Source organism: Ammodytes marinus (assembly GCF_949987685.1).
Source record: "Ammodytes marinus genome assembly, chromosome: 5".
NCBI lineage: Eukaryota > Metazoa > Chordata > Actinopteri > Uranoscopiformes > Ammodytidae > Ammodytes > Ammodytes marinus.
In genome coordinates, this window is record NC_137234.1 from 26,132,138 (window position 1) to 26,146,294 (window position 14,157).

The following is a 14,157-nucleotide window of genomic DNA, read 5'->3' on the forward strand; positions in this document are numbered from 1 at the left end:
CCATTTATTTCAACAAGTGCATTCTCACCGTAGAAACTATTCCATTTCCATTCATGTAAGGTATAGCTCATTAATACCATCAATTGGTACAGATCAAACAAATAGGCTATAGTGACACGCTGACACGGTACAAAACGTTTTGCTTTACCCAAAATACACACACCTGGCCGTGCCCGGTGATTACCTATATGCTTTCAGTTGAGCCCAAAGCTCCACCCAGTGGTCACACACAAAACTACATATCACCAAATACAAACAAACAAAGAAGTAGCATACTGGCTCCAACAGACATAGCCTACTGTATACGGTGCCCACAAGTTAATGGTTAAAGAAGTGGAGTCAGCGATTCAGGAGAATGCTTCCTGTCAGAATCACTTTTTTTTTTTTTTTTTTTTTTCAAATCCAGTTTCATTTTCGTTTTCCCTTTCGTCTCATCCGTCATGAAGCGCATCTTGCCTGGCTGTGACTCACTGGGCGTGTTATTTGAGTTCAGTACAAGGTTTCTTTAGTAGAACTATAAGTTTCGTTTTCCAAAGTTTGCGCTGGAATCAAGTTTGGTTTCTGCCTGAAAGAGCTGTCATGTATAAACGAGCTGCCGGTGACTTCCAGAGCCACTGTTCAACATGTTTTCATGGGGAGAGGACTGTCAGCAGGGCTTCCGGGCGAGAGACTGCTCGGGTGTCTCAGCGGGGGACGGGGTTCACCGTTTGAACCTCAGTTTCCACATCGCGGAGCTGGCTGCAGGTCCCAGTGCACTCGCCTTCGTCAAAAGCAGCGGAGATGCATTCATCATTCGCAAAGTCGAGAAAGGGGTTAAAGGAAAACAGAGTGAGAATCGGTTTCTATTTTTATTTTTATTATGATACTGCTGAAATTGACTTGTGTGTGTCTTTGACTGTTATATGTGGTATACACAGTATGTTATAATGTGTGTGTGTGTGTGTGTGTGTGTGTGTGTGTGTGTGTGTGTGTGTGTGTGTGTGTGTGTGTGTGTGTGTGTGTGTGTGTGTGTGTGTGTGTGTGTGTATTTCTTAGGAGATGTTTGATGAATTCTAACTTTATTTTACCGTAGGCTATTATTTACTGTTATTATCAAAAGTTTACTTAAGATCCAGATGTTGAATGCATCAGAAGTTGGAATCTTTGTTTCATTTTTACATCATGTTGTTGTCCAGGATATTTGCAGAGCGGACTTTGAATGCAGCCTTTTTTCATTGAATAAAGCAGGATATATACTATTTTTTCGGCATGTTTTTAAGAAGATGGCTTGTAAATCAAACAATGAACAACATATACACTTGCCTTTTTTTCTTTCTTTTCTGTCTGTTGTTGGTTTGTTTGTTTGTTTGTTTGTTTGTTAAAGAAATCAAATCAAAATAATTGGGGTATACAATACATTTAAATTGACTCCCTTCTACAAGTATCTTGTAAAAGGACGTCCTCCTAACGCATCTTTTTTTTTTTGCATTGTTGCAACTCATTATCCACTTACACGTGACCTGCTGCTGTGTTGCTGCCTTGTAGAGTATGTGAAATACAAAGAGAAGATCCAGGCTGTGTGCTGTGGCGACGATACGGTCACGCTATTGTCTGAGACTGGCCAAGTCCTCAGTGTGGACACAACTCACACTCCTTTCATTCCAAGGTACGGTCAAGTTCAACACAGCAGTAAGGGTGCTTGTTGCAACTGAGTGCAAATAGAGATGTGTTTCACTACAATATAATAACATACTGTTTGTGTTCATTTATTTTGAACGCCTATTAGGATTTGAATACATGCTAGCGAATTCTGATAAATACTAAGTCAATTTGGGCTGTTTTCTGTTTTTTGTTTAATATCATATGTATGTATTTATTTGTCTTCTGTACAATCTGTAGGCCTGCTTGAATTCATGGTAGCACATTCTTAAAAATACTAAGTTTGCGTAGGCTAATGGTGCCGTTTTCTATTTCTTCTTCTCTCAGGCCTGTGGATGCTTTGTGTAACATTCCAGTGTCTCAGGTGGCTTGTGGGAGCCAGCACTCAGTCGTCCTGACCAAAGGTACAGTAGACCGTTTTAATGCACAAGCCCAAAGAAAGATTCAGCTCTCACTGCATAGAACTTAGAACCTTACCAATAAGCACTTTGACTTTTCCATAACTAGCGTACATCTTGTACAGACTTTTATTCATTGTTGTGGGGAAACAGACTGGGTGGGAAGGAGATAAAGGTTGACTCATAGTCCAATGGTGTCTGAGATGAAGGCAAAGCACAAAATAGTTATATCATTATAATACAATCTGTGCATATAATATTTACAGTATATATATTTTTTCGCCTGAGAGTTTCAGGAAAGTGTTTGAGAAAAGCGTGGTGCTTTCTCCACAGACGGTCAGGTGTATACGTGGGGCCAAGGCTCCAGAGGCCAGCTGGGTCTGGGGAAGAGGAAGCTCGGGGCAGATTCACCCCAACACCTTGGCTCTCTGTCAGGGCTCCCTGTGGTCCACATCTCTGCAGGGGGAGAGCAGAGCTTCACCCTCTCTGTCTCTGGAGCTGTGTTCGCCTGGGGAGGGAACGCCTGTGGACAGCTCGGCCTGGGAGACACCACAGGTACAAAAAAACAAATGATTCATTCTAGCTTTTATTTATTCAAATATATATGGGTTCTGTAAGATGTAAACCTGGATTTTCTTTTTTTTTGTTCACAGACAGACACACACCGACCTCTGTTCATCACCTCAACATGAAGAAAACTGTTTGCATCTCCTCTGGAAAGGACCACACCGCCATTTTGACAAAGGTCAGGCTAAGAAAAGTGTTTTAACACACTTGTGATGTAACCTACCTCATTTTATTTATTGAGGATATAAAAGCAAAACGTTCTTCTTACTTATATACGCGAGCGGGCTCTCTCTGGAAGCAAAGATAAGGATCACTCCCAAGGTGGGGTCGCTGGAAGATTTGTTAACAGTCTGTTTACTGAACGATGATTGGTTGAAAATGTGTAAAGTGCTCTATGTTTTCACCTACATATTCTTCCAACGAAATGAAAACAACACGTCGTCACAAACAAGTGGTTCTGCCATTCGTCAGCTGTTTTCCCTTATCTGTTACAACAGCCTGTTAGACAGTGTGTCACACAGAAAGACGTCAGAAACATTCTGAGAGTAAAACAGTAAAAGGTAATAAAACAACCAATAACAGAATTTTACCCGTCACAGTAACTTTGCATCTTCGCTCACTCCACAGGCATAGGATGTATCTGCTGTGTCTAACATTACTGATGGAAGAAAATATGTATTTAGGGATTCTGACCTTCAAATTCAACAGGCAGGGTTTTGGATTTATTATCATGAGCCAATCACAAATCAGTCATTAATATTGAAAAAATATATATCTGTGAGAATAAGATGATTCATTCATTATTGACTAAGTTCTTAGATTTCACAGATATGTAAACAATTATTAATAAACAATAAGTGGGACTTTAAACCCTGGTTTTGTGGTTGCTTCTTTAGGATGGAGCAGTGTTCACGTTTGGCTCTGGTCAGTATGGACAGCTTGGACACAACTCATTCAGCAATGAACTACAACCTCGGCTTGTTGCAGAGCTCTGGGGGGCAAGGGTCACTAAGATTGCATGTGGAAGGTACAGTGTGATTTTAGACTGTGAACAGCTCATTGCCAGTGGACTTACACCCACTCTGGTTGTGACTGTTAAATATTTTGAATATGCAAAGTTTGATAGACCTCTTATGCCTCGTTTCCACCGAGTAGAGCGGGTCGGATCGGAGCGGCTCAGAGCGGGACAGCTCACTTTTAAGAATCTCGGTGTTGTTTCCACCGCCGACCCTACCCTTAAGGCCAGGACACACCAGTCCGACTTGTTTCTACTTGTTCCGACTACGCAAAAAATGGAGTCGGCCGTTTCAGGAAGCTCCAGGCTTCCCGTCGCGGCCAGAGAACACACCAAACTGACTGCTGACTTTCCGTACGCTCTGTTGCTTGCGCGGGACGTAATGTCTCCATAACAGCAGGCGGCGCTAATCTGTATTGTGGCCCGAAAAAATACGAAAGCCGGAAATGATGGGACAGCTCTCTAGAGCATAAACATAGATAGAAATACGTATTTATATTTATGGACCATAAGAGCACAATTTTTAGCAGAGAGTGTCGAGCATGGTGTCGAGCAGTCACCAAGGGTTGATGCATGTGAGTACTCTCAAAACGAAACGAACAAACACATTAAAACGATGGCTAGCTGTTGTTAGCTATTTGTGCTACCCGCCTCACTTCCGGGCTTCACTGATTCGCTAGCCCTCCACCAATCAAATTGCTCCAAATGAAAGACGGTCGGCTGCCGATTGAACATGTTCAATCGGCTCAAAACAAGCCCGACGACCTCTACGTCGGCCGACGTCACGGCACACACCAAACAGATTCGTCTCCCGACCCCCTATCGACTCAACGACGGCGATTTTCGGGCTGGTGTGTCCTGGCCTTTACTTGTAGGGCGGGGTTTATGACCCTACCTTTACTGGTGGGGCGGGGTTTAGGCTGGACTGCGATAGCCGCCGCCAGAATGTGGGTCAAACTATCGGGCTGTGGAACAACTGTGGTCAAGCCAGCGGTCTCTTGTTTTTGCATGGTCAAACCAGCCGCTTCTTTATTTATTCCCCCGTGTTGTTGAGAGCACAGAGACGGCTCGGTGCAACTGATAGAGACAGTGAGCGAACGGCGCTGGCTGCGGCAGCTTCGTGACATCGTAGCAGTGACACAGTGTAGCCAACTGATTCATTTAATGACGAGGAAAAACACCACACTATAAACAGTGCCGCGCTCACATTTTCGCCAAAACACACTGACTCTCTTCACTCTAGCCGAGGTGACTACACAAGGCGGAAATGATTCTTTCGACCAACTGTGGTCAAGCCAGCGGTCTCTCGTTTTTGCTCGGTCAAACCAGCCGCTTTTTTATTTATTCCCCCGTGTTGTTGTGAGCGTGTATTTACTACTATCTAGGCTATGGCGTAAACACACAGAGACGGCTCGGTGCAACTCATAGAGACAGTGAGCGAACAGTGCTGGCTGCGGCAGCTATGCAGTGGGACACAGTGTAACCAACTGATTAATTTATTGACGAGGAAAAACACCACACAATAAACAGTGCTGTGCTCACATTTTCGCCAAAACACAAGACTCTTGCCGAGGTGACTACACATGGCGGAAATGATTCTGCCGACCAATCAAATGACGGCAGTGTGTAGCTCCGCCTTCTCATGCATTTTCGGCACCCTTTCAGGCGGCCAGTACCCCTACGGAGGAGTACTGAGATCGGGAGCGGCTCAGAGCGGTTAGGTGCGCTTAAACCGTACCCTACCCAACTTTTGGCAAATGAAAAGCCAAACTACCCGGACCGAACCGCTCCGATCCGACCCGCTCTACTCGGTGGAAACGAGGCATTAGTTTTTTTTTTTGAGAAACCTTTTAGAATGTCAGGCTAATCTTAACCCTATGAAATGAGGTTCCTTTCATTGTCAACATTTGAGAACAGGAGATTACATGACAGTTGTGTTATGGCATCTTCTATGTTCTAGTGAAATAGAGGCTGGGAGGAAGTTCTGTTATAACATCTTGATGTGGAAATTCTGTCTGTGCTTAATTGTGTTTCTCAATCAGTCATCACACGTTGGTGTTGACGGACTCCAAGAGGGTTTACTCCTTTGGCTGTGGAGAGCAAGGACAGCTGGGACGCGGAGAGGAGAGCCAGCCGTCTGTGCCACTATCTGTTCAACTGCCACGTGGTAACTGCATTTCTAAGTCATTCAGTTGAACGATATGTCCAGTCAAATAATGTCAAATTTAGTTTTAAGAACAATGTATTTTGAATAAAACATTGTTATTATAAGAAATTAGAAAAATATAACAGACACATGACAGACAAAATAAAAAACATATTATATTCATATTGATAATCAAGCGGGGTGGTTGTGGTGCAGTGGTTATAGTGTCTCCCTAGAGGTTCAGTCCTCATCGCAGCAGACCATGGTTTAGATCCGACCCCTTGATCAGTTCTCTGCATGTCTTCCCCTCTTTGCCCCATTTCAACTCTGTCTCTACAAATCTGTCTAATAAAAGCGAAAAATGTCAAAAAATTATCTTAAAAATAAATGAATAATAACAATACTTTTTACTAAAAGGGAATCAGAAGTTACTTGAGATGTGAAGCCAGCTAAGAAGTAACAATGTGCTTTGCTTTGCACGACTGAAGAAGGCAATTCAAAATTCTTTGTCAATGCATTTTAATTAAATGTTAGGAGAACAGTTGCTGAATTCTATCAAAATTGAACCAGGAAATAGAAAGTGTTTTCATTTTTCAGTAGTAATTTTTTCCAACAGCGTAATCATTAGTGCCACCTCATATTAGCGTCCTCCATTTTTAATAAGATATTCCTTGCCAAAATGCACCCTGGGAATGGTTGTTAATGTACGTTTTCTGTGGATAAGAGTTACTAGTCCTGAGTTCCAGAGGCAAAGTTCTATGCCAGTTTTTACCATGAAGCGACTTATTTACTGAAGTCCCTTCTACAGTGATACTTATAAGTGATATCTATGGATAGAGATCACTTTTATTTGCGGCGGCAGTGGCAAAGTGGGTAGGGAGGTCGCCTCTGGAGTGCAGGGTCGGGGGTTCGATCCCCGCCTACCCGCCACATGTCGAAGTGTCCCTGGTCTAGACACTGAACCCCACATTGCTCCCGATGGTTCAGAAGGCGCCTTGCATGGCAGCTACTGCCGTGTGTGTGTGTGTGTGTGTGTGTGTGTGTGTGTGTGTGTGTGTGTGTGTGTGTGTGTGGTAAGAAATGTAAAGCGCTTTGGGTCTGAGCAAATTGGCTTAAAAAGCGCTATATAAGTCATGACCATTTTATTCTATTATTATTCCAGACTCCACTACTGGTCCCATAGTCAGGTCCATCTACGCAGGAGGAAACTGTTCATTTGCAACGTGCACGTCTGTTCAGGTACCATATAACCAACACAATCACAGACCTTAAGTTAAGGAGGTGTCATAATTACCTTTACTACAACTATTCATATACGTGAGTCATTTCTCTATCCCCAACACAAACTCTTTCTTCTTTCAAAGGACGTTCATGCAGAGTCAAACACTGACATGGTCAACTGTATGGATGAGATGATTGACAAATGGACCTCTAAGTATGATTCAAAATCATGGAAAACAATAAAGCAGTAAGTATGATGTACAAGCATTTTTCTCAATCTACTGTACTGTATAATTGCTCTCATCAATCCCTGTTTCCTCGGTGTTATTGACTAACCATGTGAAATCTTCCCAGGGAAATCCAGAGTTTGTTTTCCTCTGCATCCTCTGTCAATCGGTGCTTCCTCGACCGAAGGTAAAAACACCATCTGTGTATTATCTAAACTTCTTCATTTGAATGACGTTACATTCACAATGTTCTTTATTTATTGTCTCCACAGGAAAGATAAACATTTCCAGACTTCACCAAAGTACTCGGGCTTGGACTTGTCACTTGCACAAACTGCTTTTCAGAAACTGGCGAAGAATGATAAGGTTATGACGGAGGTAAGAAACTAAAAATGTGAATATTGTATGTTCGATATCTGTTCACTATTTACAACAGAAAAACGGTGGGATAGTTTACCCCCCAAAACCATTTATTAACACTCTCATATTAAAACATTACATAATCCTTAACAGGTGGAGGCTGCGGTTCTACGGTTGCTTCCCTCTCTAGGTGAGAGTCCAGTGGGAGTGGAGGGGTTGAGGATCTACCTGCTTCTCAATGAGCTACTGCATGTGATCCAGACACACAAACTGTCACAGGGCACAGAGCTGGCTGACATGGTTGCTGTTGCCACACAGGGGCTGTCTGCTGAAAGCCTCCAAGTCTTAGGTAGGCTACTGGGAGAGATAAAGAATTGTTTTAATACTTTATTTTTGTTTTTAAAGAACAACAACACACAACTGTAAAAGTAAACACACACACAAAAGACAAAATAAAATAAACAACTAACTACTCTACTTAACAGGCTTCCAAAGACATTGTTTAAACTAAAGGTAAATGTTAAGCAAAAAAAGCAAAAAGTCAAAAAGGTATCATGATATTTTTCATAATGGATTTTCTCCAAATATAGAGTGCTAGAGAACTCCACGAGCCACATTATCGAGAGATAAAGTATTTGAACCGTCTGAATGTTGTAGAGCATGGGCCCTTCAACCTTTTTTAGATTATTCTGGTCACCCACTCCATATCTGGGACATCTGCTTGGGTGGGAAACGCTCACTGACATCAATGTTTCTACAAATGTCTATGATGTTTTGTTCAGGGGACTGGTGGTCCTCGCTGTCCCCCTCCACCATGGTTAGACATGTCAAGGTGTGGAAGCAGGCCCTCACAGTCATCCTGTCCTCTGACCCTGTTCCCTGTAAATCTAGAGTGATTTGCAAGGTCCTCCAGTACATGTACAATGTAAGTACCAGTTGTCTTTTCCTGTGAATGTCATGCCCGACAAAATGTAATCCAACCCTGCGTTCCGAATCGCATACTCTTTTTTTCTTCTATTCTACATACTACATCCGACGATAAAAATAATCTGGTTAGGATGCAGTAAGCATACTATTGGGACATACTTTTATTTATTTCATCATAACATTGCGCCTTGATCTTGCCTCTTGCTTTTATATCCGTCATATCCCCGTTTGTTTTCATATGGAGGTTCCGTTGATGTGACGTCACTTCAGGTGCGCACTGGATTATGGGTCAGAATCGCCCAAATAGGATGCTGTTTTCAGCACTAAAAATCTTGGCTGGATGTAGTAGACATCCGGGTCTTTCTAACCATCCTAAATCTGGCCACAAGAATTGGGACATCCTAAATCTTTTTTCTACCATACTAAATAGTAGAAAGTATGTGATTCGGAACGCAGGGACACTCACCCTTTCTACAAAGAATACTTTCTACTTCCAGCCAACTGTTCACCTCATTAACGCTGCCTTAATATACTCCCTCTAAAGGCCAACAACAGGATTGCAGGACGTCAGAGAATCCCAGAAACAGTTTTTGGTTTGGGGTTTAGCAAAGAATACCTTGAAAAGGATCTGCAGCTTTGGAGTTTAATGCCGAAAACACAGGTACAAAAACCTTTCGCCCAAAAAAAATGATTTGAAGTCATCTCTTCTCTCTCTCTCTCTTTGTTTCTGTCGCTTTTCACATAGTGTTCCTTGCTTTAAAAAAGATTCTGTAAAGAACTATGCTATGCTTCTTTCAGGATATGCATTATCAGCCACTTATCCTACATGACTTCCCATTTGAGATGGATCTGAAATCAAAGAAAATGGCGTTTGACATCAATGCTGAACGCGATCAGGTAACCAAATCTCTAACCTTTTTTCTTCATTTGAACTAAACCATACAGACGGACAATATTGCCTCTTATCTCCGGTAAATCAACTTTTATGAGATGGATGTTCAGTGTGATATAATGTGAGAATCTGGCTTCCTATCAGGTCAAAACATTTTGTAAAATCTTCAACCTGATAGCGTATAATCACTCCCCGGACGAAGAAATGTGGTTCGAAAATCTTTAATGATCATGATGGGAGATCACTTAAAATAATAAAAATTATTTGGTGAAATCAAAATTTCAAATATCGTCAGTAGAACTCCAGGCTATGTTTAATAGTCAAAGTCAGAGCATTTCCACCGTCACAATGCGAAGATAACATAAGAGATATAGACTATGCAAATGTGTAGCCTAAAGAAAAAAACTAATCAGTGGGGCTTATCAGGAATAAATGCTTCAAATTGCCAGGGAGCACACACAGATTGGACTCTGGAGCAATGAAAAAGGGTTGTGTGGTCTGATGAGACCAGATTGACCCTGTTCCAGAGTGATGGGTGCATCAGGGTAAGAAGAGAGGTGGATGAAGTGATGCTCCCATCATGCCTGGTGCCTACTGTACAAGCCTGTGTGGCAGTGTACTGTAGGATCTGGGGTTGATTCAGTTGGTCAGGGGGGTATTTCAAGAAGCAGGTTTTGAGGCAACTCAGAGTTTGTCCGCTCTGAGTTAGTGGAAACTCTGGGTTTTCCGTTTCAGGAAGCAGGTTCAGCGCAACCGAGAGTCAGTTACTGCGGCAACATACGCCGTGGGTCTAACCTGCTGGTTAGGTGGTTAGACCTACTCTGAGTTTGTTTTCAAATTACGCTGCAGCTCCGACTGAAGAAAGAGTGTCACTGTCACAACGCATCACTGTACAGTTTAAAGCAAAATCACACTTATGTGCCGTAATCAAAGCTAAAAATTATCCAACAAGATATTTGAGTGTGTAATTTTTTTGGGGGGGCCGGGCAGTGGATGTGAAAATGTAAAATGTTTAGCTGCACTGATCAGTATTTTATATTAACATGGATCAAATAACATAATAATGTGTAATATGTATACATTTTTTAAAAAATTACGTTTTGAATTGTATTATAGAAAGAACGGGCGGCAACTCCAAGGATGATCTTCAACCCGCTTTATGGTTGGTTTCCTGAGCCAAATCCTTTAAGTTTTGAACTGAGGCTGACTCGAGCGTCACTTTTGGAAGGCACCTTCACACAACTGTCTGCTGCTCATCACACTGACTTCAAGAAAGCACTTTTGGTAAATACATACATTCATTGGTGTGATGGTTAAATAGAAAAAAAAAATGTTGTTACTTCAAACTAAATGTCTTTCAAACAGGAAAACATATCACTTTTTTTTCAGGTCTATTTTGATGAGGACCCAAAGGTCACAAATGTCTACAAAAGAGACTTTTTTCACCACTCCTTCAGTGAAATGATGTCACCTACATTTGGGATGTTCATGTTTAATGAATCCCAAACGCTGGCGTGGTTCCCCTCTGATGTAAGACCGACCTTATATGCTCATACATACAGTATGTTTGGAACCATATATGCAGAATTCTGTAATGGATTTCCTGCATTATGATTAAAAAAACTACCAGTTTTAGTTTACAAACCATGGAAAATCATCAACATATATTCAAAGAATCCCTGTAGATATTCATTCATTCTCCTTTGATCAATTCAGGCCACAGAGATGGACAAGAGGTTCTTCCTGTTGGGGGTAATGTGTGGATTGGCCTTGTACAACCAAAACACCATTTACCTACCATTCCCTCTGGCTCTGTTCAAGAAGCTGCTCGATGTAGAGCCAACACTGGAGGATATGAGGGAATTAGACGGTGATGGAAAGTAAGCATCCATCTATATTAAGTAATACAAATCTGGGGCTCTGCATCTACATATGTGATGATTGAAAAAGTTGCAATAGTTTGTTAGTACTGTACAGTGAACATTTAGCTTCACGTTTTTTTTTTTTTAACTCTGTTTTTTAAGGATTCTGCAGGACGTCTTGGACTATAACGATGATGACCTTGAAGACCTGGACATGTCTTTCGCGGTTGGTGTTTAAGACTGGCTTTAGTTTCATTGATCTATTTTCTTTGTGTTCCAAAGGTCTTGCAGTGACATTACTAACTTCCTCTTCTTCATTATTGATGGAACAGATCAACTGGAAAGGGACAGAGGTTGACCTTGATCCTCAAAACCCTGGGAAACCAGTGACTAGTCAAAATAAGTAAGACTGCCAGAATATTGACATCTTTAGCTGTGTGAGAGAGACCTGCATATCAGCTCTGTCCCAGAGGAAATGTTGGTTGGATTGAAACCTTTATCTGTTGAACAGGAAGGAGTTTGTGGATGCCTATGTGAACCATGTCTTCAACACATCAGTACAGAGAGTGTTTAAGGAGTTCAGAAGAGGCTTCTTCCTGGTGTGTGACCGGGATCTGGTCAAACAGTTTAGTCCAGAGGAGCTGAGGGGAGTGCTGGTGGGCCGAGAAGTCTTCAACTGGGCAAAGCTGAGACGGGTATACAGTTCAAAACACAAGCTCCTCTTGTTTTTCTCTTCTACAGCAACCCGATTTAACACATCTTTGAGTGTCTGATTTGTACTCTGTCAAACACTGAAGCTGTCTTTGCTTTCAGAACACGGTTTATGAATGGGGATACCGTGGTGACGACCCTAACATACAGATGTTTTGGGAGGTGTTTGATGAACTGACTGAAGACCAGAAAAAAGATTTCATTTGTGAGTACACTGTACCCAATGTTAGCAGCTTTCCTCAAGCAATATGTAAATACCTTACCAGGTATATCTTAGTCCAGGTACAGTACAATAAGTGCAGTGGTGTCGTAATTGGAGTAACTGCCATTAACAGCTAGTGTTTGGATTCACTGTCTACACTGCCCTGTTTCATTTTCTTGAACATTATCTTCTTTCCTCAGTGTTCCTGACTGGCGAGAGGAGGGTTCCTATTCTTGGCATGGACCACATCAGGATGAGGGTACAAGTTCACCAAGCCGAGCCTGGTCTCCATGATCAGCACAAACCTGAGTCTCTGACCTGTCACTCCATTCTGTACCTGCCCTTATACTCAACCAAGGAGATCATGCAAGAGAGGCTGGCAGAGGCTGTGATACCAGACGGGGGATTCCAGGAGTGATGCTGGACAGGAAAATTTACTGTCTGTGCTGGGAACCTGATTTTTTATTTTCCTTTCACCTTCACTGCTGTAGGGTTACCTCAGGATTTAAAACAAAACCCACAGACTGAATGAGCATGACTTTAAAAAAGGGCCAGCCATTCCTCCTCGTTAACTGGACTACAGTTTGCCGGCACAACAAGAGATGGGACCATCGGGTCAGAAAACTAAACCCCTGTAGGGGGGTCTGGGGGAACCCTCCCCCCCAGAAGATTTTTGTTGTGTTTTTAAGCATTCTGGTTAAGAGAATGAAGGAAAATAGGGTTTTGAGTTTAGTATGTGGTTCTGATTAATTGTATAATATATTGTGCAGATTATATGTTATCTCTAACTTATTTTTGAATGTGGACGTTTAAGCAAATATCTGTATGTAGTGGCCTCTATGTAATTTAGATAATATGTGTCCTTAATTTAATTATATTCACTCATGTCTGGGTTTTTTTTTATTTTGTTTTTATTTTCTATGTTGCTTAAATGCTCAACTGAGGTGGTTTTAAATGTGCTATATGAATACACTTTGACTTGACTCCACACATGCAGTCAGTCAGTGGCTCTGATTTCCTAGGAAACCATTTGAGGTGGATTTGGAGCCTACTGAAACCAAACATCATAGATTTGATGCTTGATAAAGGTAACATAGTTGAGTAGGATACATAATGAATATAATGAATATAATTTGGAAGTGTGTCCAGTTATTACAAATTAACAGGTTTACTCCGCAGTACATGTTTACGATACTTGGGACTATTGGTAGTAAAGCAATTGATTAAAGTCAGCATAGGCCTTCTATGCAGTCTATTTCTGTTCCACAGTGTGTCATTCTATGTCCCACCACCAGGTTGCACCAAAGGGATACCTTAACAAATGCAACTCTTTGTTGGTTTAAAGGTGCTGTAAGCGGAATGGTTCTTTTAGCTAACTTCCTGTCAGTTACTGCAGTCAGCAGTCCCCTCGCTCGTCCCTACGTCCTCACATTAATGCACTGCGGTCTTCAAGCAGCGAGTTATCTAGCATCATCTCAGATCCGTAAGTGTGATAAAACATGATAAAAACCATCAAAACAGACATTGGGAAGGATTTTTACCTGCTCCGCCATTGTAGGCGCATAAACATTCACCCATCTGTCGCTCTGGCGTGCATCGGCAGTGAGACGGGTTTCGGTTTTTAGCGTTCTCTTTTGTGATTGGATATTAATTTCGGGATCCCCCGAAAAGTTTATTTGCCGATTACATGCAGAGCAGCTGACTGAGAGATCGGCTTTATGAAATGGGCACTTTATTTAAGTGAGCACTGTATGAATAAAGAGCGATTTAACACTTATATTAACATAAATAAACCGCTTACTACACCTTTAATGTGACAATATCTCAAGTTGAATTGAAACTTGTGAACTCAATTTGAACTACTATACTGCAAAACTAGACATAGTCGACCTAAGTTTCCGTAAATAGGACTAGGTCTGAAAAGTGTAATGTTGAAATAAAAAAATCTAGTCTAAGGACCACTAGATGGCCCCGTTATTCTGCAGGTTTGT

The 14,157-nt window shown here is 41.8% G+C and overlaps 1 protein-coding gene across 1 annotated transcript; it reads left to right on the forward strand.

The window, feature by feature from the left end:
- Positions 1 to 555: 555 nt before the first annotated feature.
- Positions 556 to 13,024, forward strand: LOC307250249 (putative E3 ubiquitin-protein ligase HERC3). The gene is made up of 23 exons (XM_080027278.1): positions 556 to 828; positions 1,525 to 1,645; positions 1,966 to 2,042; positions 2,370 to 2,591; positions 2,690 to 2,781; positions 3,500 to 3,630; positions 5,661 to 5,785; positions 6,927 to 7,003; positions 7,129 to 7,232; positions 7,340 to 7,399; positions 7,485 to 7,590; positions 7,726 to 7,921; positions 8,355 to 8,497; positions 9,044 to 9,160; positions 9,298 to 9,396; positions 10,508 to 10,675; positions 10,781 to 10,921; positions 11,108 to 11,271; positions 11,416 to 11,479; positions 11,586 to 11,656; positions 11,765 to 11,948; positions 12,067 to 12,169; positions 12,367 to 13,024. Exons 1-23 carry the CDS (start codon positions 624 to 626, stop codon positions 12,582 to 12,584), a joined length of 2,988 nt encoding a protein of 995 aa, XP_079883404.1. The 5' UTR covers positions 556 to 623; the 3' UTR covers positions 12,585 to 13,024.
- The last annotated feature ends 1,133 nt before the right edge of the window (positions 13,025 to 14,157 follow it).

Coding starts and splice junctions, on each gene's coding strand:
- LOC307250249 (XM_080027278.1), top strand. CDS start 624: ATGTTTTCATGGGGAGAGGACTGTCAGCAGGGCTTCCGGGCGAGAGAC. Junction 7,400..7,484: donor CGGTGCTTCCTCGACCGAAG/GTAAAAACACCA, acceptor TTGTCTCCACAG/GAAAGATAAACATTTCCAGA. Junction 12,170..12,366: donor CCAGAAAAAAGATTTCATTT/GTGAGTACACTG, acceptor TTCTTTCCTCAG/TGTTCCTGACTGGCGAGAGG.